Here is a 19516-nt window from a genome sequence, read left to right on the forward strand (position 1 = left end):
TGGGAGACTAGTCAGAATCGAGGCAAAGAACAGAGAGATGAACAGAGCAAAGTACAGAGAGATCCTTGCTCCCAAACGCTCCGGACCTCAGACTGGGCGAAGGTTCACCTTCCAACAGAACAAAGACCCTAAGCACACCGCCAAGATAATGCAGGAGTGGCTTTGGGGCAAGTCTCCTTGAATGTCCTTGAGTGGCCCAGCCAGAGCCCGGACTTGAACCCAATCTAACATCTCTGGAGATACCTGAAAATAGCTGTGCATCAATGCTCCCCATCAAACTTGACAGAGCTTGAGAGGATCTGCAGATAAGAATGGTAGAAACTCCCCAAGTACAGGTGTGCCAAGCTTGTAGTGTCATACCCAAGAAGACTCGAGGCTGTAATCGCTGCCAAAGGTGCTTCAACAAAGTACTGAGTAAAGGGTCTGAATACTTATGTAAATGTGATATTTCTGGTTGTAATAAATTAGCAAAAATGGCTCAACAGTTTTTGCTGTGTCATTACGGGGTATTGTGTGTAGATCAATTTTAGAATAAGGCTGTGAGCTAACAAAATGTGGAAAAAGTCAAGGGGTCTGAATATTTTACCAAATGCACTATATATACAACATTGAGAAGACCCTCTATGCCTATTCATAGATTACAAGTGTTCTTAAGTTCTTTAGAAGTCCGTCTTCCATTGCGGCCCATTGCCTAAATCACTGAATTAATCAAAGCTAAAACAAGAAATCTGTCTTAGTCGTACCATTTTACATCTAGCTAAGGTGTTTTGTGCACCGATGAGCAGTGTTTATGAAGTTTGACAATGTCATGAAAGCTAGCATGATTTGTCCAACATTAGCTAACTAGCAAGAGAGCCAGCCGTCATACTTCATATGAAACAAAAGGGATGCAGCTAACCCAGTGCGTCACACACAATGTTGAATTCTCCCAACAAAAGCTAGCTAGCTTCTATTGCTACATTAGTATCTAGCTGACATTATTACAGCTGCCTGTTATTACAACTGCCTGTTTCCCTACACATGAATGGTCTCAGGATGCTTTACTGTTGGCATGCCAAACTGTTAGGAATTTTTGGAAAGACCAGGGACTAGTTGAGTCATGCCACTGGCGTCAGTGACCTCCAGTAAAGGTCTCTTTCATTCCCTCTGACAAGGAAACGATCATTCCTCTCCTACGCTTACATAGTACACAGGTGTTTGTTTAAGAGGTTGTTGACATTACTAGACTACTACAACTGAATAAAATGTGTCATAATACAATAACATTATTTTACAATAACATCTTGCAACTAGGAATAGAATTAGAGTAGGCTACCACGGAAATTGGCTATTGCTGTATAATGAAATTGTGCAATATGCTGAGCTGTACAAGGTTTGAAAAAACATACATAAAACATTATTACCATCCATGAACATTGAGAAGAATACTGATCATTTCAGATAATTATACTAATAATGTTCCCTTTTATCTTTTTTGTCTCCCAGGATCGTAAGACGTTTTGCCTCACCTACGAGGCCTCCATGACACGGCTGTTCCGAGAGGGGAGGACTGAGACTGTACGATCCTGCTCCACTGAGGGCTGTGCCTTTGTTAAAGCTGTGGAGAGCGGAGAGGTAGGCTTACTGGTTGGGGATGTTTTAATGGTGCTCATAAGTTCTTCTAGAACCTTCCCAGTGGCTCAGTGAAAATAGATTTCACAGGTTTTACTGTGTTATTGATGCGGAGTCGCATTCACTTCGGAATGAATGTGTTCACACTTGATAGTGAAACAGATTTCACTCCAGTATAAATAAGGTCATTTAGGAAGAAACGGGTTTCACTCAAAGGGTTTTGCATTCTTTCTTCAGACACTGATGACTCTTAAAAAATAACACAAAGAAATTAACTGTATATCCTGAATACAAAGGATTATGTTTGGGGAAAATCCAAAACAACACATCACTGAGTACCACTCCTCATATTTTCACGCGTGGTGGTGGCTGCATCATGTTATGGGTATGCTTGTCAATAAGATTAATTGAATTCCAATTGAAATTGTGATATTGACATATGCAATATCCATATGTCAAGAGGCAATAAATATTAGCACCTAGACACAGATATTGAGATGAGAGCGATGCAAGACATTTGTGCTTCACACCAGTGTTTCCTCTGCAGTCATTTAACTGTGGCGATGCGCCAGTGCAAAATCATTGCCGTCATTTCGCAGTTGGCAGGTAACCCCATGTTACCCTAACAGGTAGGCCTACATTATGTTCACTGTGTTGTCACATGTTTTTTGGGACATACAGTCATGGCTAAAAGTTTTGAGAATGACACAAATATTAATTTCCACAAAGTTTGCTGCTTCAGTGTCTTTGGATATTTTTGTCAGATGTTACTATGGAATACCGAAGTATAATTACAAGCATTTAATAAGTGTCAAAGGCTTTTATTGACAATTACATGAAGTTGATGCAAAGAGTCTATATTTGCAGTGTTGACCCTTCTTTTTCAAGACCTCTGCTATCCGCCCTGGCATGCTGTCAATTAACTTCTGGGTCACATCCTGACAGGTGGCAGCCCATTCTTGCATAATCAATGATTGGAGTTTGTCAGAATTTGTGGGTTTTTGCTTGTCCATCCGCCTCTTGAGGATTGACCACAAGTTGTCAATGGGATTAAGGTCTGGGGAGTTTCCTGGCCATGGACCCAAAATATTGATGTTTTGTTCCCCGAGCCACTTAGTTATCACTTTTGCCTTATGGCAAGGTGCTCCATCATGCTGGAAAAGGCATTGTTCGCCACCAAACTGTTCCTGGATGGTTGGGAGAAGTTGCTCTCAGAGGATGTGTTGGTACCATTCTTTATTTATTCTTAGACAAAATTGTGAGTGAGCCCACTCCCTTGGCTGAGAAGCAACCCCACACATGAATGGTCTCAGGATGCTTTACTGTTGGCATGACACAGGACTGATGGTAGCGCTCACCTTGTCTTCTCTGGACAAGCTTTTTTCCGGATGCCCCAAACAATCGGAAAGGGGATTCATCAGAGAAAATTACTTTATCCCAGTCCTCAGTAGTCCAATCCCTGTACCTTTTGCAGAATATCAGTCTGTCCCTGATGTTATTCCTGGAGAGAAATAGCTTCTTTGCTGCCCTTCTTGACACCAGGCCATCCTCCAAAAGTCTTTGCCTCACTGTGCGCGCAGATGCACTCACACACGCCTGCTGCCATTCCTGAGCAAGCTCTGTACTGGTGGTGCCCCGATCCCGCAGCTGAATCAACTTTAGGAGACGGTCCTGGTGCTTGCTGGACTTTCTTGGGCACCCTGAAGCCTTCTTCACAACAATTGAACCACTCTCCTTGAAGTTGTTGATGATCCGATAAATGGTTGATTTAGGTGTAATCTTACTGGCAGCAATATCCTTGCCTGTGAAGCCCTTTTTGTGCAAAGCAATGATGAAGGCATGTGTTTCCTTACAGATAACCATGGTTGACAGAGGAAGAACAATGATTCCAAGCACCACCCTCCTTTTGAAGCTTCCAGTCTGTTATTCAAACTCAATCAGCATGAAAGAGTGATCTCCAGCCTTGTCCTCGTCAACACTCACACCTGTGTTAACGAGAGAATCACTGACATGTCAGCTGGTCCTTTTTTGGCAGGGCTGGAATGCAGTGGAAATGTTTTTTGGGGATTCAGTTAATTTGCATGGCAAAGAGGGACTTTAATTATTTGCAATTCATCTGATCACTCTTCATAACATTCTGGAGTATATGCACATTGCCATCATACAAACTGAGGCAGCAGACTTTGTGAAAATTAATATTTGTGTCATTCTCAAAACTTTTGGCCACGACTGTACATTACTAGTCAAAAGTTTGGACACACCTACTCATTCAATGGTCTTTCTTTATTTGTGCTATTTTCTACATTGTAGAATAATAGTGAAGACATCAAAACTATGAAATAACACGTGTAATCATGTTGTAACCCAAAAAGTTTTTTTTAGATTTTTTATGAATGAGTATGTGTGTCCAAGTTTTTGACTGGTACTGTACATTTCATCAATAGGATGCTAATAATTTAAAATATCACATTTGGGATCTAGCTAATGATTATGTCCAGTTAGCACAGCAGGTATTAAGTCCTATTAGCTCATTTTAGAAGTTCTGTTCTCTACCTTGACACTTGTCTCATGGAACGATCAAGTTTTCACCAAATGTTTGAAAATTGCAAGTCATAATCTCATTTGCAATATCTAGCTCCAGGTTTATGACAGATTTGCTCATACCTGATGGATAACTGCACTTAACTCCATTATCTGCACCTCACAGAGTTAAACTACTACATTCTCAACTAAAGAAATAAAATACTCCAACAGTAATTAGCACATACCCATTAACATAATGAGGATTAACTCTATAATAATCTCCTAGCCTAGCGGAACCAGTTTCACGCCATAAATATGTACATTAACCTCTTATGGGGGTGTCACTCTCATATTACAATTGTCTTTTCATTTTTTTAGTAACCTCTTTCGCCCCACTACTACCATCAACTGTAATCATAATTCATCCTATCTCACTTCTAACAGACAGGTTATTTTATTACAGGGGCCGGAGCACTGCAGGCGGCTGTTCCGATTGGCTGCTGAGAAGCACCAGCACCTCTACCGATTGGCCATGACAGGGTCCGGCATTGACAGGCACCTCTTCTGCCTGTACGTGGTGTCTAAATACCTGGGGGTGGAGTCACCGTTCCTAACAGAGGTAGGTGCTACATGCTAGCAAGAATTGTTTTTAGAATTTCCACACATGGGGAAATGTTTTTAGCAGGGTCCCCAAAAAATTGGCCTATGATAAACGCATTTCATGCAATTATACATCATTTACATGGCATAAGACATTATTAGCAGAATCTTTTTTAATACTACACAAATGACCAAAATGAGTGGCTACTCTGACACTGACAAACGGAGATCAATAAAAACGACCTGGTCTTGAATGCAAACAATAGTCCAGGCCAGGCCAATGAAGAGACACACAGAGAGTACAATATTAGGAGACAGCCTTATTCTAAAGTCGATTAAATTGTTTTTTTCCCTCATCAATCTACATACAATGCCCCATAACGACAAAGCAAAAACTGTTTTTACAAATTTTTGCAAATGTATTAAAAGTACAAAATTTATCACATTTACATCATTCAGGCCCTTTACTCAGTACTTTGTTGAAGCACCTTTGGCAGCGATTACAGCCTCGAGTCTTCTTGGCTATGACGCTACAAGCTTGGCAAACCTGTATTTGGGGAATTTCTACCATTCTTCTCTGCAGATCCTCTCAAACTCTGTCAGGTTGGAGGGGGAGCGTTGCTGCACAGCTATTTTCAGGTCTCTCCAGAGATGTTAGATTGGGTTCAAGTCCAGGCTCTGGCTGGGCCACTCAAGGACATTCAGAGACTTGTCCCAAAGCCACTCCTGCGTTGTCTTGGCTGTGTGCTTAGGGTCGTTGTTCTGTTCAGTCTGAGATCCTGAGCGCTCTGGAGCAGGTTTTCATCAAGGATCTCTCTGTACTTTGCTCTGTTCATTTTTCCTTCAAACCTGACTAGTCTCTCAGTCCCTGCCGCTGAAAAACATCCACACAGCATGATGCTGCCAATACCATGTTTCACTGTAAGGATGGTGCCAGGTTTCCTCCAGACGTGACGCTTGGCATTCACGCGAAAGAGTTCAATCTTTTTCATGGTCTGAGAGTCTTTTAGGTGCATTTTTTCAAACTCCAAGTGGGCTGTCATGTGCCTTTTACTGAGGAGTGGCTTCTGTCTGGCCACTCTACCATAAAGGCCTGATTGGTGGTGTGCTGCAGAGATGGTCGTCCTTCTGGAAGTTTCTCCCATCTCCGCAGAGGAACTCTGGCACTCTGTCAGAGTGACCGTTGTGGTCTTGGTCAGTGAGGTGACCAAGGCCCTTCTCCCCCGATCGCTCAGTTTGGCCGGGCGGTCAGCTCTATGAAGAGTCTTGGTGGTTCCAAACTGTTTCCATTTAAGAATGATGGAGGCCACTGTGTTGTTGGGGACCTTCAATGCTGCAGAAATGTTTTGGTACCCTTCCCCAGATCTGTGCCTCGACACAATCCTGTCTCAGAACTCTATGGACAAATCCTTCAACCTCACGGCTTGGTTTTTGCTCTGACATGCACTGTCAACAATGGGACCTTATATAGACAGGTGTGTGCCTTTCCAAATCATGTCCAATCAATTGAATTTACAACAAGTGAACTCCAATCAAGTTCTGGAAACGTCTCAAGGTTGATCAATGGAAACAGGATGCACTTAAGCTCAATTTTGAGTCTCATAGCAAACGGTCTGAACACTTATGTCAATAATTTCTATTTTTTATTTATTTGGAATGCATTTGCTATAATTTCTAAACCTGTTTTTTTGCTTTGTCATTATGGGGTATTGTGTGTGATTGATGAGGAAAACAACTAATTTAATCCATTTTAGAATAAGGCTGTAATGTAACATAACCTGGAAAAAGTGAAGGGGTCTGAATACTTTCCGAATGCACTAGGCAACAGTAGGATACTAAGGAAACTTTCCAGTAGCACTGACTCACCCAATGATGAAGATGAAGGCTACTCAAGATAAGCTCAAGATAAGCTACTTTGAAAAACAGTGCTGCTATTTGCTCAAAATTGGAAATTGTTGAGAAAAAAAAACATTTCTATTGGTTCCACAGACAAATTATTTTTCTCTTTTCACCAGTACGCATTTACTTTCCAAAATGTGTTTTTCCCACATTGTAATTGGAAGTTTGAGAAAGGTAAACTTGACAGCTGCAAACAACCATAGAAATATAATCCATAGATGGCAGTTCCCATTCAATTCAGGACTGGCTAGTGTATTGCTAGTGTACCCTTGAGCTTAACAGTCAAATTGCCAAGTAAAGAGGTTCCTTAACTTCAGCCCCTGTAAGCCCCTGCTTTAATCAGGCCCTGGTGTTTGTGTGTCAGGTTCTGTTAATATCCTGTAGGGTCTGAAATAAGATAGTGGGTTCAATTCCCGGACTACCCATACTTCAACAACAAATAAAATGTATACACGCATGACTGTAAGTCACTTTGGTTAAAAGCCGTCTGCTAGGGCTCCGACAACACCTAGATCCTTCCGTGTGTCTGTCCATCTAGGTGCTGTCGGAGCCCTGGCGTCTCTCCACCAGTCAGACTCCGGTTCAGCAGTTGGAGCTGTTTGACATGAAGAACCACCCAGACTTTATATCTCTGGGGGGAGGCTTCGGCCCTGTGAGTAAACACACACCTCGACGCAGGCACACACACACACACACACACACACACACACACACACACACACACACACACACACCTCTACCCAGACTTCAACTACCTGGGGAAGCTTTGGCCCTGTGTGTACACATACCCTTTTGCTACTTTTCCCACTTCTTACCTCTGTTCCAGGTGGCAGACGATGGCTACGGGGTGTCGTACATTATCGTAGGAGAGGACATGATCAACTACCATGTATCCTGCAAGCACTCCTTCTCTGAGACGGTTAGTGTCCCCCCCCCCCATCTCCCTTTCTCTATCTACTGTATCTATCCCTACCTTCTATCTGTACAAGTCTTTAACCCCCCCTCCCAATAAGTAAAGCCAAATTGAAATCTGTCTCTCTCTCTCTCCATCTTTTTCCATCATATTTCTCCCCAAGAAATAAACCAAGTTAAATCATTGTATCTCCTATTTCTCTCTCTCTCAGGACTCACACCGGTTCGGGGCCCAGATCAGTCGGGCTCTATTGGATCTCCTCTCTGTGCTTACCCCAGCTAAGACAGAGAACCCACAGGCCCAGGACAAGAAACAGCAGTGAACACTTACAGGGAAAGAAGGGACCATGGGGTGGGATGGGGGTAGGGGTTTGCTTTGTCTTTTGATACTGGGATAATGTTCTATTGAGCGTGGTTGTGTATAAAGAAAGCCCAAAGAGATTCAGTGTGGTGGAATGATGAGAGATGTTCCCTTCTGCTCAGAGATGGAGGGGTGGATGGAGGGAGAGAGAGGTGAAGAGATGGAGAAGTGCAATAGGAAGCAAGGGAACTAACAAGGACGAGTCAGAGAGCTAGGGAAGGAGGGATGGGAAAGTGAAAGAGAAATCTCCACAAAAAGAGAAGAGAATGAGTGGAGGTAACCCCCACATAGGTCAGAGGTAGGCAATAACTTTTTTTTCTTGTTTTTCTTTCTTTGTGAACCCACCATTATGGCTTTCTTTTCTATTTTATCATCTTGAATGTGAACTACTGTTGGAAAGAGTTGTAATATTTTATTGAAAAGTCCTTTTAAGTTGGCCTCAAAAAGACTTCCCTAGTTAAAAATAAAGCTATAGGAGAAGCAGTGGAAGTTTTAAAGAAGCGGGACTAACTTGTAATTTTGGTTTAACTCTATTCTCACGTGAATGTAGATCACTAACTGAATGGGTCAGCTGCAGTGAACATCAATCATTAGGATAAGATATCAGGGGCAGGACTGGGGTCAATTCCATTTCAATTCAATTCAATCAATCCAGGAAGTAAATTCAAAATCAGTGATTTAAAAACAATTGAATTCGATTTTTCAATGATTTCTCAATACATAAGAGAAGGAGAAACACTTATTTAATTTTCTCTTTTTCTATTTTAATAAAAATTACTTTATTGAAATGTAATTGATCCCAACCCTGTCCAGGATATCTTCTTAATTATTTGGCTCGGGATCTTCTCCAGGGCTCGTATTCATAAAGCATCTCAGATTAGGTGTGTTGATGTAGGGACAGTTTTGCCTTTTTAGATCATAATTAATAAGATTATATGGACAGGGGTGAATCCTAGATCAGCACAGCTACTCTGAGATGCTTTTTGATTACGGGCGAGGTCCATTTTTGTTTTTAAACACCCTCACCAGTAGAAATCCACTTTTTCGAGTTGAAAGACAATGGCCAGAGCCTACGTTTTGTTTCAGGGCTGGGTTTTATTTCAATGTTACCACCCACCAGCATGGCATTGTTTATTCCTCAGAATCCGCAGCAAAGTTATTCTTCTTCGCGATTGGATCATTTGTAAATGTTTACTTATTTTTTTTGCTAGTCTGTATTAAAAATATATATATATTTGACAATTTTATAAATGGTATAAATGCGTGATATGGCATTTTGCAAACCCGCTTCCCCCCCTGTTTCTGAATGGTTTTGACAACTAAAGTTATGCTTTACTACAGGCTCCACTGTTTTGATTGGTGTAAGGTTAGCTAGAAACCACAAGTGTCTATTCAGATAATGAAAAGGCACCAGCGAAAGAAAATTCAAGGAATTTATAGTTAATGTAAGCAAAGTCATTGTAGCCTATCATTTCAATTCCCCTGTGAGAACCATAAGATGACTTGGCTTTGCTGTACCCCAGCCAAAAACTGCCAGCAGCCTACCTACTGTACCAAAGGTTGCACTACAATGTCGAAAACGCATATCAGCAGTCAATAGTTATAAATATTACCGGAGCTTCATATTATTCTCTAATTGTTTTTTATGGTTGAGTCGAGGCCATAATTTGTGGAAGATGCCAAAACTTTGGAGATAACGATAGATGGTGGTGTCAGATAGGCCAGTGTTTTCCATCTGTGGTGGAGTTTTCCCTAAATCAATGCTTATGACAAATCCAGCTCCAGAACCAGCCATAGAGCTACAGTAGCTGGCTACTGGTGTAGTAAAGAAAACAGCAACAGGTAACATTTACTAGCAAGATAAGGTTAGCAAGATGGCTAGCTAGATAATGTTAGCAAGATAGAAGATAGATAGCTAGATAATGTTAGCATGCTAGCTAGCTACACTGACTGCCCTATTTGTTGATGATTATGTCAAAATAGTGGCGGCAACTTCCTCTGGGGGGGGGGGGGGGGTCCTTTAAGTTCTCCAGAATGGGATCATCAATAGCAGAGAGGAAGAGGCAAAGCACAACGTTTCACTCACGCCAAAATCTTTCCAAAACAAGCCAATGTGTTGCTATGGGCTTATTTTGGCCCTACGCTTGTCGCCTGCCTTCCCGCCTTTGGGACAACGACTCCCATTGTTGGGGTGGAGACATGAGTATCTCATCATTATATATAGATCTCTGTCTATAGTTGTCCGCTCCAGCCGACCCAGCAGCACTGGTTTAATGTATATGTCAGTGTTTCCCAATCCTGGTTCTGGGGACCCAAAAAGGGCGCAAAAAAAGTGTTCTTGCCCTGGCATTAACACACCTGATTCAATTAATCACTTGATGATTCGTTGAGTCAAGTGTGTCAGTGCTAGGCCAAAGAAACTAAATGTTCCTCAATCCCCAGGACTAGGATTGGGAAACTATGTGATGCTCAGAACCTAGGTGGATGGAACCTAATCCATGTTTACGTTTTTTGTCTGTTGTATGTATAGTAAGTAGGATGCTCATATTATTGTCGGTCATTTTGCATATTAAGAATTATTTAAATGTAAACGTGACTGTAAAAATGCCTTTAACCAATGGTAATGGTAGTATGAATTGAATACTTTTCATGGCCTAGTAGGTACTGTTTGTGACAAAGTTGACAAGGTTGACTGCTGTCTTGGCTGCTGATTTTTAAGAACATCCAGAAATTATTGGTTGGAAGGCAATTTCAGCTCAGGAGACGGGCTGAGTTTCAAGTCTTTGATTGGAGCAATGCCCGATCAGGGCTATTCAGTGTTGGTCCTGGAGGGCCAAATCACTTCTGGGTTTCATCTTCTCCTTCTAATCAGGGACTGATTCAGACCTGGGACACCAGGTGAGTGCAATAAAAACCAGAAGCGTTTTGGTCCTCCAGGACCGGAATTGAACAGCCCAGTGGCCTAGTTGAATGAATGGTCGACGTTTACCAACCAGATATAGGCCTGAATCAATTCCCTTGAATTTACAGCAGTCACCGGTGGTGATATTGTTGGAGGAATTGACCCTAAGCTTTGCAGGTAAAAAAAGAAAGAGAACCATGTGCACACTATTGTGTCTAGAGCCAAGTGCTGGTTCTGGCAGTAGCAATGGTGTATCCAAAGGCACATGTAGGCAATAAAAAAATCTATGGATCAAAATGTTGCCATTCTGCCTATAAACAACAATGCAACAAATTAATTGGTTCTGTGTTGTGCTTTTCCGTGTGTGTGTGTCATTCCTTGAGCATGCACGAGCTACCATGGACACAGCCGCTCCAACCTAAAATGATTTCGAAGTGATTTGGGTAGATGCTGTGATATCAAAGGGCACCCATGCAGCTCTACTCCAAATCTTCCTCTACTCTGTGAAGATCTCTTTGTTAATTTCTGTCACCAGAGAAGTTGCTCCCCAGACAGATGACATAATCCATAGTCAATAGGGATTTAAAAAAAAGGAATTAGGTTGTAACAATGGGATACAAAATACATGAGCGTATTTGTATTGCAGATGAATAATTTCCATTCAAAGACATTCATATTTCATCATAATTCCGTGTGGTTTTCACGCATTATGCACCCCTGCGGAAATTTACTAACGCAATCGAGGCCTCCATGTATAGGCTTTGAGTGTCCACAGTGTAAAGGGAATTTATCTTATTTTTCAGCTCTGAATTTACAGCCACCAGCACTGGCCGCAAAAGACCTGAACTGCGATTCCGAGAATGACATTTAAGCAGGCATTTTTAGATTATTATTTCCACTCGTTGATTTATTTGCGGGGAGGTTCGAAATGTCTACATCAGTTTATAACGCTGGATTAGAACTCCAATAACATCATATTCCTTCCGCGATATGTGAATGTAGCCTAGTGGGGCTATAAAGGTTCGTTAAGGTTTCAATGCAGACTGCCCGGGGGGCATAACATGCCCCTAGATTGTCCAAGTGGTACAGGGACCTTTTTTTCACATTTAGGGGGAAGAGGAGGGCGGGGGTTGCAGTTTAAACTACAAAAGCGCTGTAGTCTACCAAAGTGAAAGTAATGTCAAAATGCATGCTTGCACGACGTCTAGAGCAGACACTAAAAGGTAAGGTGTTGCTGATATTCGATCTATTTCTGTTTTCCCATGCCAAAATCTTTGTAATTGTTACAGGCTTGTTAATAATAACATTTATACACATAACCTAAATGTAATAGTTTTTATACCAGGGGTAGGCATTTAGGCAACTAGATTAAGACGCAGGTCGGTTTTTGTTTGAGTGAATGGTCGGGGGGCTGGAACGTAATTATAATAATTTATAGGTAATCCTACAATGCAAACTGACCATCTAAGCGCCAAAAGAGATTGTATTTGAAAAGAACAATAATTTCAAACCTTGATTACATTGAGACACGACCACGTCTATTTTTATTCGTGGGAATACTTGGGAACAGATTTCCTAAATTACACACATGTTTAGCTGAATTCCTGGTGATTGTCTGTTTTGGGGGTCAAAAGAATCACATACAGGACGGTTTTGGGCTGCAGGCCGCCTGTTTTTTTTGTTGGGGCGGGGGTTATATTCCCATGTACGGAATAAAAAATACAACTCTACTGATGTGAAAATGTTGCTTTAGATAGCCAATGTACCCACTCTGAGATTGGCACATGCACTCTAGCCAACACCTAGCAGATACATCCAACTGTGACAGTGTGGGAGACGGTGACCGTGTGGGAGGAGAGAGAGAGAGGAGAGGGAAATGGGTGGTTGACAAGGCATCTCATCTCTATAGTGTTCTACTCTGTGGATAGTCTGTGCTGCTATCTGCCTTGTCTAGTCAGCCAAGTGGTATGTAGAATTCATGCTCCGTTACCTCTGCTGCTGCTGCAAAAACAGAGAAACAGATGACACAAGATTCACATCAGCATAAAAAACAAACATACACACAAACTCACTGTTGTACACATGCACATACACAAGCGTTCATGCATACATGCAGATAAACTCTCGTCTCTTATTTTTGTCAGAAACAACACACACACACACACACACACTGATGTGTATGCAGATACAGTACATTTTAAAATTCACAAAATTATCTGAACAATGACGGCCTACCCCGGCCAAACTCGGATGGCGCTGGGCCAATTGTGCCCCACCCAAAGGGACCCCCAATCACGGCCGGATGTGATATATTTTTTATAGATTCCAGGCTGTATCTCACCCAGGGTCGCAATTTACTGTTGAGTTAGAATAATAGAATACACAAGGTGCAATTTCGAAATTTGGTTGTGCATCAGCAGTCACTCAATTAGCCAATGTCACCAAAAACATTTTTATTGGTAAATTAGTCCAGCTATGTAAACTTGCAGGCATGGTCGAATACCATGATCATCAGTTATCATATTAAAAACAGAAAGCATTTGCCTCCATCCTATGGCAATATGTGTAGAATTGCAGGATATTAGCTGTAAAACTGCACATTTAGGCCTATTTCATCTGTACCCTAAACTGCATGCTTTCCCTGAGTCACAGTGGGAGGAACCGAGGTAAAGACAGATTCAGGTTGGATATTAAACGGATATTCGCCTGTAGTTTTCCTTACGTCCACCAACAAATTTCAATAGCTCTTTAACCATTACTCATAAAACTTTTAAAACGGGTTCTAGCTAACCCGATGGCTTAGACACACATTGCACACACTTTTTTTGTTGATTTATATCTTGCACTAATTTAAATTACTTATTAAAATGTTTGAATTTCAATAGCTCCTTGGTCATGTGACCTACTGACTTAAAACAAGGTTCATAATGAACACTCAGTGGGCCTATACATTGCACACCCTTTAGTTTGTCCATTTTTATCTCATGCAATTTTACATTAATTTTCTATGTTTTTCAATGTTTCTAATTTCAATATCTCCTTGGTCATGTGACCTACTGACCTCAAATAAGGTTCAGAATGTCAACTGACTACCCTTCTATATTGGACACCCTTTAGTTTGTCCATTTTCATCTCACACAATTTTACATTAATTTTGTAAACTTTAGAATTTCAATAGCTCCTTGGTCATGTGACCTACTGACCTCAAACAATGTTCAGAATGTACACTCAGTGGGCCTATACATTGCACACCCTTTATTTTGTCAATTTTCATATCACATATCACACACACATATCACACAACTTTTTTAAACTTTCTAATTTCAATAGCTCCTTGGTCATGTGACCTACGAGCCTCAAACAAGGTTCAGAATGTACATCAGTGGGCCTACACATTGCACACCATTTAGTTTCTCCATTTTCATCTAACATATTTTTACATACATTTTTTTATATTTAAAATGTCAAAATCTCCTTGGTCATGTGAACTACTGGCCTCAAACTACTTTCAGAATGTCCACGGACTGGCGGAGACAGCGCCACGAGGCATCCAGTGCTGTAATGCGACCGATCCCGGAGAAGCTGGCGGGAGCCCCTGGGGAGAGTTCTCTTTTCTTTGTGAAGGGCAGTGCACCCTGGAATGGGTTCGCCCCTAGAGAGGGGCCCAAGCCCTGGAAAGAATTGCGGTTTCGGTGGTATACGGTGAGCTCTCCCTGACCCTTGAAAATCTGGGGGAGAGGGTGTAAATCTCACGCCGGGCCGTACCCATATCCGCAGCAGGTCTCCAAGGTGAACAGCCTCTGGCATGTTATAACAATGTAGATAAGGGAAGTTGGCAAAAAAAGATCCGTAACTTCGGGATAAGGATTGGCTCTAAGAGCTGAGTCAGTCGGTCTGGGGTGCGAAGCGAGGCTGGTCTCGAGCCACGGTTGGGGGAGCAGTCGCTCTGTCGCCCTCCTCTCACCACCATTGGAAGTTCGTTGTGTGGCCCATCTTGCAGTCTCTCGTGCATGGTCTCGCAAGGGGCTACGCGGGGTGGTGTCCGTCGGCGGGTGGGGGGTTGGGTCCGGCGGTTGGCGGTGGCAACTCTGGATGCGCGCCGGGCCCTTCTCGCAGATCTCCCCAGCTATGGCGCTCGCCGGCCCCACACATTGTAGGTGGAGAGGTCTCCTCTACGCTCACTAGACTTGAGGCAGAGTCTAAACCTATTGGCCCCACAGTGATAGGGCATTGCATGGATCTGGCTCATGACCTACGAAGTGGGGAGAGGTATCTCCAGCTTGTCTGGAGAGGGAGGCCTACATCTGATATGGGTGGGTAGTACCATCCACGGCCACTGATTTGCTGTGGAACCATAAAACGGACAGAAGAAGCCTAGGCCTAGCAATGTTCTGTGGCTCAAGTGGTTTGAAAGCTATTGAGGTTTGAAAGCACGAATATCCAACCTGAAACTGTTTTTATCTCGGTGTGGGAGGACCACACAATATGTCATCGAGGGACAAGTTTACTTCGCTACGATGGTTATTATATCAATATTGCTAACCAGGTTTCCATCCACAGTTTTAATGCAAGTAAAGACACGACAGTTGTGATGGAAACAGGAAATTTTGGTTAAATTTGATAGATGCAGACAGAAAATGTGTTCATCACATTGTGTGATCAGTTTGTGTCGGTAAAATTAATTATGCGAGAAATTGCGGTGGAAATTCCTTTATGCGCTAATATTGATATAATAACCCCATCGAAGTTAACTTGTGTGGTACTCCCACTAAGACTGGGAAACCGTGCAGTTTATTAGGCTACAAATTTAAATAAATTACCCAGCTAGCACAGAGTCAGACTCGTCCGACGTCATGTGGCTCGAGTCTGGGTCACCTTCGGCAGTATTACTTATGGCAAGGATGCGGGGATGGAGCTCGGGCCGATTCCGGTGTGAGTTGTCTGGCCCAAATGTATTACTTGGGGGCACAGACCGATTGAGGCTACTCTCTGGCGCAGCGGTCTAAGACACTGCATCGTAGTGCAAACTGCATTGCTACAGATGCTGGTTCGACACCTGTGTCGGCCGCGTCCGCGAGACCCATGAGGCAACGCACAATTGGCCCAGCGTCGTTCGAGTTAGGGCAGGGTTTGGCCGGCCGGGAAGTCCTTGACCCATCGCGCTGTAGTGACTCCCGTGGCGGGCCAGGTGCATGCACGCGGACACGGTCAGCAGGTGTTTCCTCCGACACTAAATGTTTTTTTGTCGGTGGGTATAATTTGTGTGTATAAAATGTATACTAGTAATTTCGTATACATTTATTTACATTTCCATCGGGACGCTTCTGGAGGGATTCTGGTAAGATGCCGGCAAAGTCGGCTGAATTCCGGTAGACGGAAACGGCCCGATGTACTTTGGCCGATTCATTCATTTTGATTCCGGGCCGAGTCCGATACCCGTTTCCGGCCCGATTCAATCAGTTGGCCGCTTCCGGGCCGATTCCTCATTGCTAGCTCGGAATGAACTTCACAGGGTGGTGAAAGTGTATGGTGATGAGCTCGATGCTCCTTTCCAAAAAATATCACTTATTCTGGTGACATGATGATCGATGCTTGACTGCTGTTAGACCAATGCACATATTCTCGCTCTTAACCATAATAAATTAATAATGTAGCCCAGCATATCTACCCACCCACAGGGCCACCCTGTCATTTCAACATCGACATGTGGATCATATTTAGTTGTGATGTTGTTCAATGTGATTTCAACCTTTATTCACCCTCGCAAAAAGAAAGACGACAGTTATTTTTTAATTTCGGTAGTATCGAGAATGAAAACTATACTCGATTAATCAACTACATTTTGAGAACAAATAGACCGTGTTCGACAGCATCAAAACCGTGATGTAGGCTATCATTAATACATTGTGACTGATTGACTGATCTACAAATAATAATGAGTCATTATTTATGACGCAAGGTTAATTGTAGATCAGTCAGTCGGCAGTTGCCTGCATTCTAGTGCTGCAATGTCGAACAAGCCCATAGTGGTGGTGAAGAGGAGTCTACCGTGTCCGGAAGTGAATTCCCCACTCATTTTCTGTATTCATGCTTCACTCAAACATAGTTTTACTATTTACAGTTTAAACTGATTTCGGGATTATATATTGATTTGTTCTCAAATATGTCATCTGATTTATTCGTTTCAGTCTGTGAATTGTTTAATCAAACTTTTCGCCACCGGTTCCTGATATCGGTGCATAAAAACTTGTCTCCTGAAGTAGCCCAGTGTGGATGTGGGCCCTCCTGGCGCGGGCGATCATGCGCACTAGGCCCGAGCTAGTTTTCCCTGAGAAAATAGTAATGAAGCTTACTTATGTAACCATGGTTATGTAAGCTATTGGATCACTCCAATAGGGTATCCTTCCACGCGCAGGATACATTCCGAGTAAGAATTTCAGATTAGTCCTAGTACCGGGTAGTGCTGCGGCTGACCCTAGCTGCCGCCGCACTACTTCCATCTTGTGTCCTTTTCGAGGCGCTGTAGATCACTGACAAAGAGGATTGGAGTGATCCAATAGCTTACATAACCGTGGTTACATACATCATTTTCATTATGTAGTACTAAATTTAATCACTCCAAAATGGTATCACAATACTAGGTAAGGGCCAGACAGAAAACAAAGTGACGTAGGACTGAGCTCAGGGCAGTCATAGCTGTTATGTCCCTCAGTCCCCACTCAGGGAAGCGGAGGCAACACCCAGCATAGCTGTTCCAACCTCATTGGCGGGGGGCGACAATGACTATATAGTACCTAGAAAAAGGTGCTAGACGATGCCCAACTCACAGAGGCGCAAATGTCATGCCCCACCACATTTGATTGGCGCTTCGCTCACCACATTGTCCTGCAGGCCTAGACTGGTCCACTAACACCTTAGGGACAGCTGCCATGGGGTCCCAGAGAGGAGAGACAACAGAAGACTGAACCACGGTGGTCTCGGCCAGCATGGAGCTATCAAGAGCAGCTGGTGGCCAATCAAGATAACCCTGTCTAGCGTAGCTGTGATCAGGGGAAATGGTGGGAAAGCGTAAAGCGATGTTGCCGGCTAACCTTGAGCGAGGGCGTGCAGACCGATAGGGTCCGACATCGAGAACCATCTGGGGCAATGAGTGTTCTCCTGAAATGCAAATAGGTCCACCTGTGCTTTCCCGAACCTGTCCTAAAGCTGTAAGCACTTCATATCTGCTGGTTCAGTTTTTGATAATGGTGGGGCCCAGGCCTCTAATGTAAGCTCTGTTCCAGTCAACTATGATATAGGCCCTCATGTGAAACCATTTTAACTTTGAGCCTGTTACTTATACTGAGGTCTATAAAGCACTAAAGGCAATACACACTAACAAGTCTGCATGTCAAGACAACCTGGACCCCTACCTCTTAAAGATAGCAGCTGGTATTATTACTGAACCTGTGGCTCACATTTTCAACTTGAGTCTCATTAACAATTCCATACCCAGCATTTGGAAATCAGCTTATGTCCTCCCACAGCTAAAGAGTGGAGAGCCCTCAGATGCTAATAACTATACTCCTATCTCTAAACTCCCTATCCTGGCCAAAGTCTATGAATCCCTAGTGAACTCACAGTTAAAAAACGTCTTAATTGAAAAGAACATACTGAGCGGGGTTCAGTCTGGCTTTAGATCGGGGCACAGCACCACAACTGCAGCTATGGCAGTGGCAAACGACATCATTAATGCACTTGATAAAAAGCAACATCGTGCTGCTCTGTTTGTGGATTTATCAAAGGCCTTTGATTCAGTTGACCATGAATTGTTGCTAGCTAGACTCAGAAACAATGGTCTCAGCGAAGGGGCAGTAAATTGGTTTAGGAACTATCTTTCTGACAGAACACAATGTGTATATACTGACAATCATAAGTATCGCTTTCTTGAGATTAATAGAGGTGTGCCCCAGTGTTCCATTTTAACACCTGTGATGTTCTCAATTTTTATGAATGATTTTGGAAATGGGATGCAACCAGCAAAGTTACATCTATATGCAGATGATACAGTCATATATTCATGTGCTCCTTCTCTGGTTCAGGCTGTTGAAGAGAATAAAGAATATCCAGGCATCCTCTACTGACGGAATGAGGTCAATATCCTTCCAGGATACCCAGGCCAGGTCGATTAGAAAGGCCTGCTCGCTGAAGTGTTTTAGGGAGTGTTTGACAGTGATGAGGGGTGGTCGTTTAACCACAGACCCATTACGGACGCAGGCAATGAGGCAGTGATCGCTGAGATCCTGGTTAAAGACAGCAGAGGTGTATTTGGAGGGCAGGTTGGTTAGGATAATATCTATGAGGGTGACCGTGTTTACGGATTTGGGGTTGTACCTGGTAGGTTCATTGATAATTTGTGTGAGATTGAGGGCATCAAGCTTAGATTGTAGGATGGCCGGGGTGTTAAGTGTGTCCCAGTTTAGGTCACCTAACAGCACGAGCTCTGAAGATAGATGATGGGCAATCAATTCACATATGGTGTCCAGGGCACAGCCGGGGGCTGAGGGTGGTCTATAGCAAGCGACAACGGTGAGAGACTTGTTTCTGGAAAGGTGGATTTTTAAAAGTAGAAGCTCAAATGGTTTGGGCACAGACCTGGATAGTAAGACAGAACTCTGCAGGCTATCTCTGCTGTAGATTGCAACTCCGCCCCCTTTGGCAGTTCTATC

At 43.0% G+C, this 19516-nt stretch overlaps 2 protein-coding genes across 5 annotated transcripts in view; both read left to right on the top strand.

Annotated features, from left to right (window-relative positions):
- Window positions 1-11141, top strand: part of cpt1a2b (carnitine palmitoyltransferase 1A2b) — a 56021-nt gene extending 44880 nt beyond the window's left edge. For all 4 annotated transcript variants that reach the window (XM_071411345.1, XM_071411355.1, XM_071411372.1 and 1 more), the window contains 5 exons: window positions 1486-1614; window positions 4598-4753; window positions 7172-7285; window positions 7460-7552; window positions 7758-11141. In XM_071411345.1, coding sequence (XP_071267446.1) covers window positions 1486-1614; window positions 4598-4753; window positions 7172-7285; window positions 7460-7552; window positions 7758-7868 — 603 coding nt within the window. In that variant the 3' untranslated portion in view covers window positions 7869-11141. The remainder of the gene's footprint in view (window positions 1-1485; window positions 1615-4597; window positions 4754-7171; window positions 7286-7459; window positions 7553-7757) is intronic.
- A 795-nt stretch (window positions 11142-11936) lies between these two features.
- LOC139541458 (uncharacterized) overlaps window positions 11937-19516 on the top strand; it is a 55131-nt gene continuing 47551 nt past the window's right edge. Inside the window, exon 1 of the mRNA XM_071346163.1 lies at window positions 11937-12031. Coding sequence (XP_071202264.1) covers window positions 11994-12031 — 38 coding nt within the window. The 5' untranslated portion in view covers window positions 11937-11993. The remainder of the gene's footprint in view (window positions 12032-19516) is intronic.

Source organism: Salvelinus alpinus, chromosome 1, assembly GCF_045679555.1.
Source record: "Salvelinus alpinus chromosome 1, SLU_Salpinus.1, whole genome shotgun sequence".
Taxonomy (NCBI): Eukaryota; Metazoa; Chordata; class Actinopteri; order Salmoniformes; family Salmonidae; genus Salvelinus; species Salvelinus alpinus.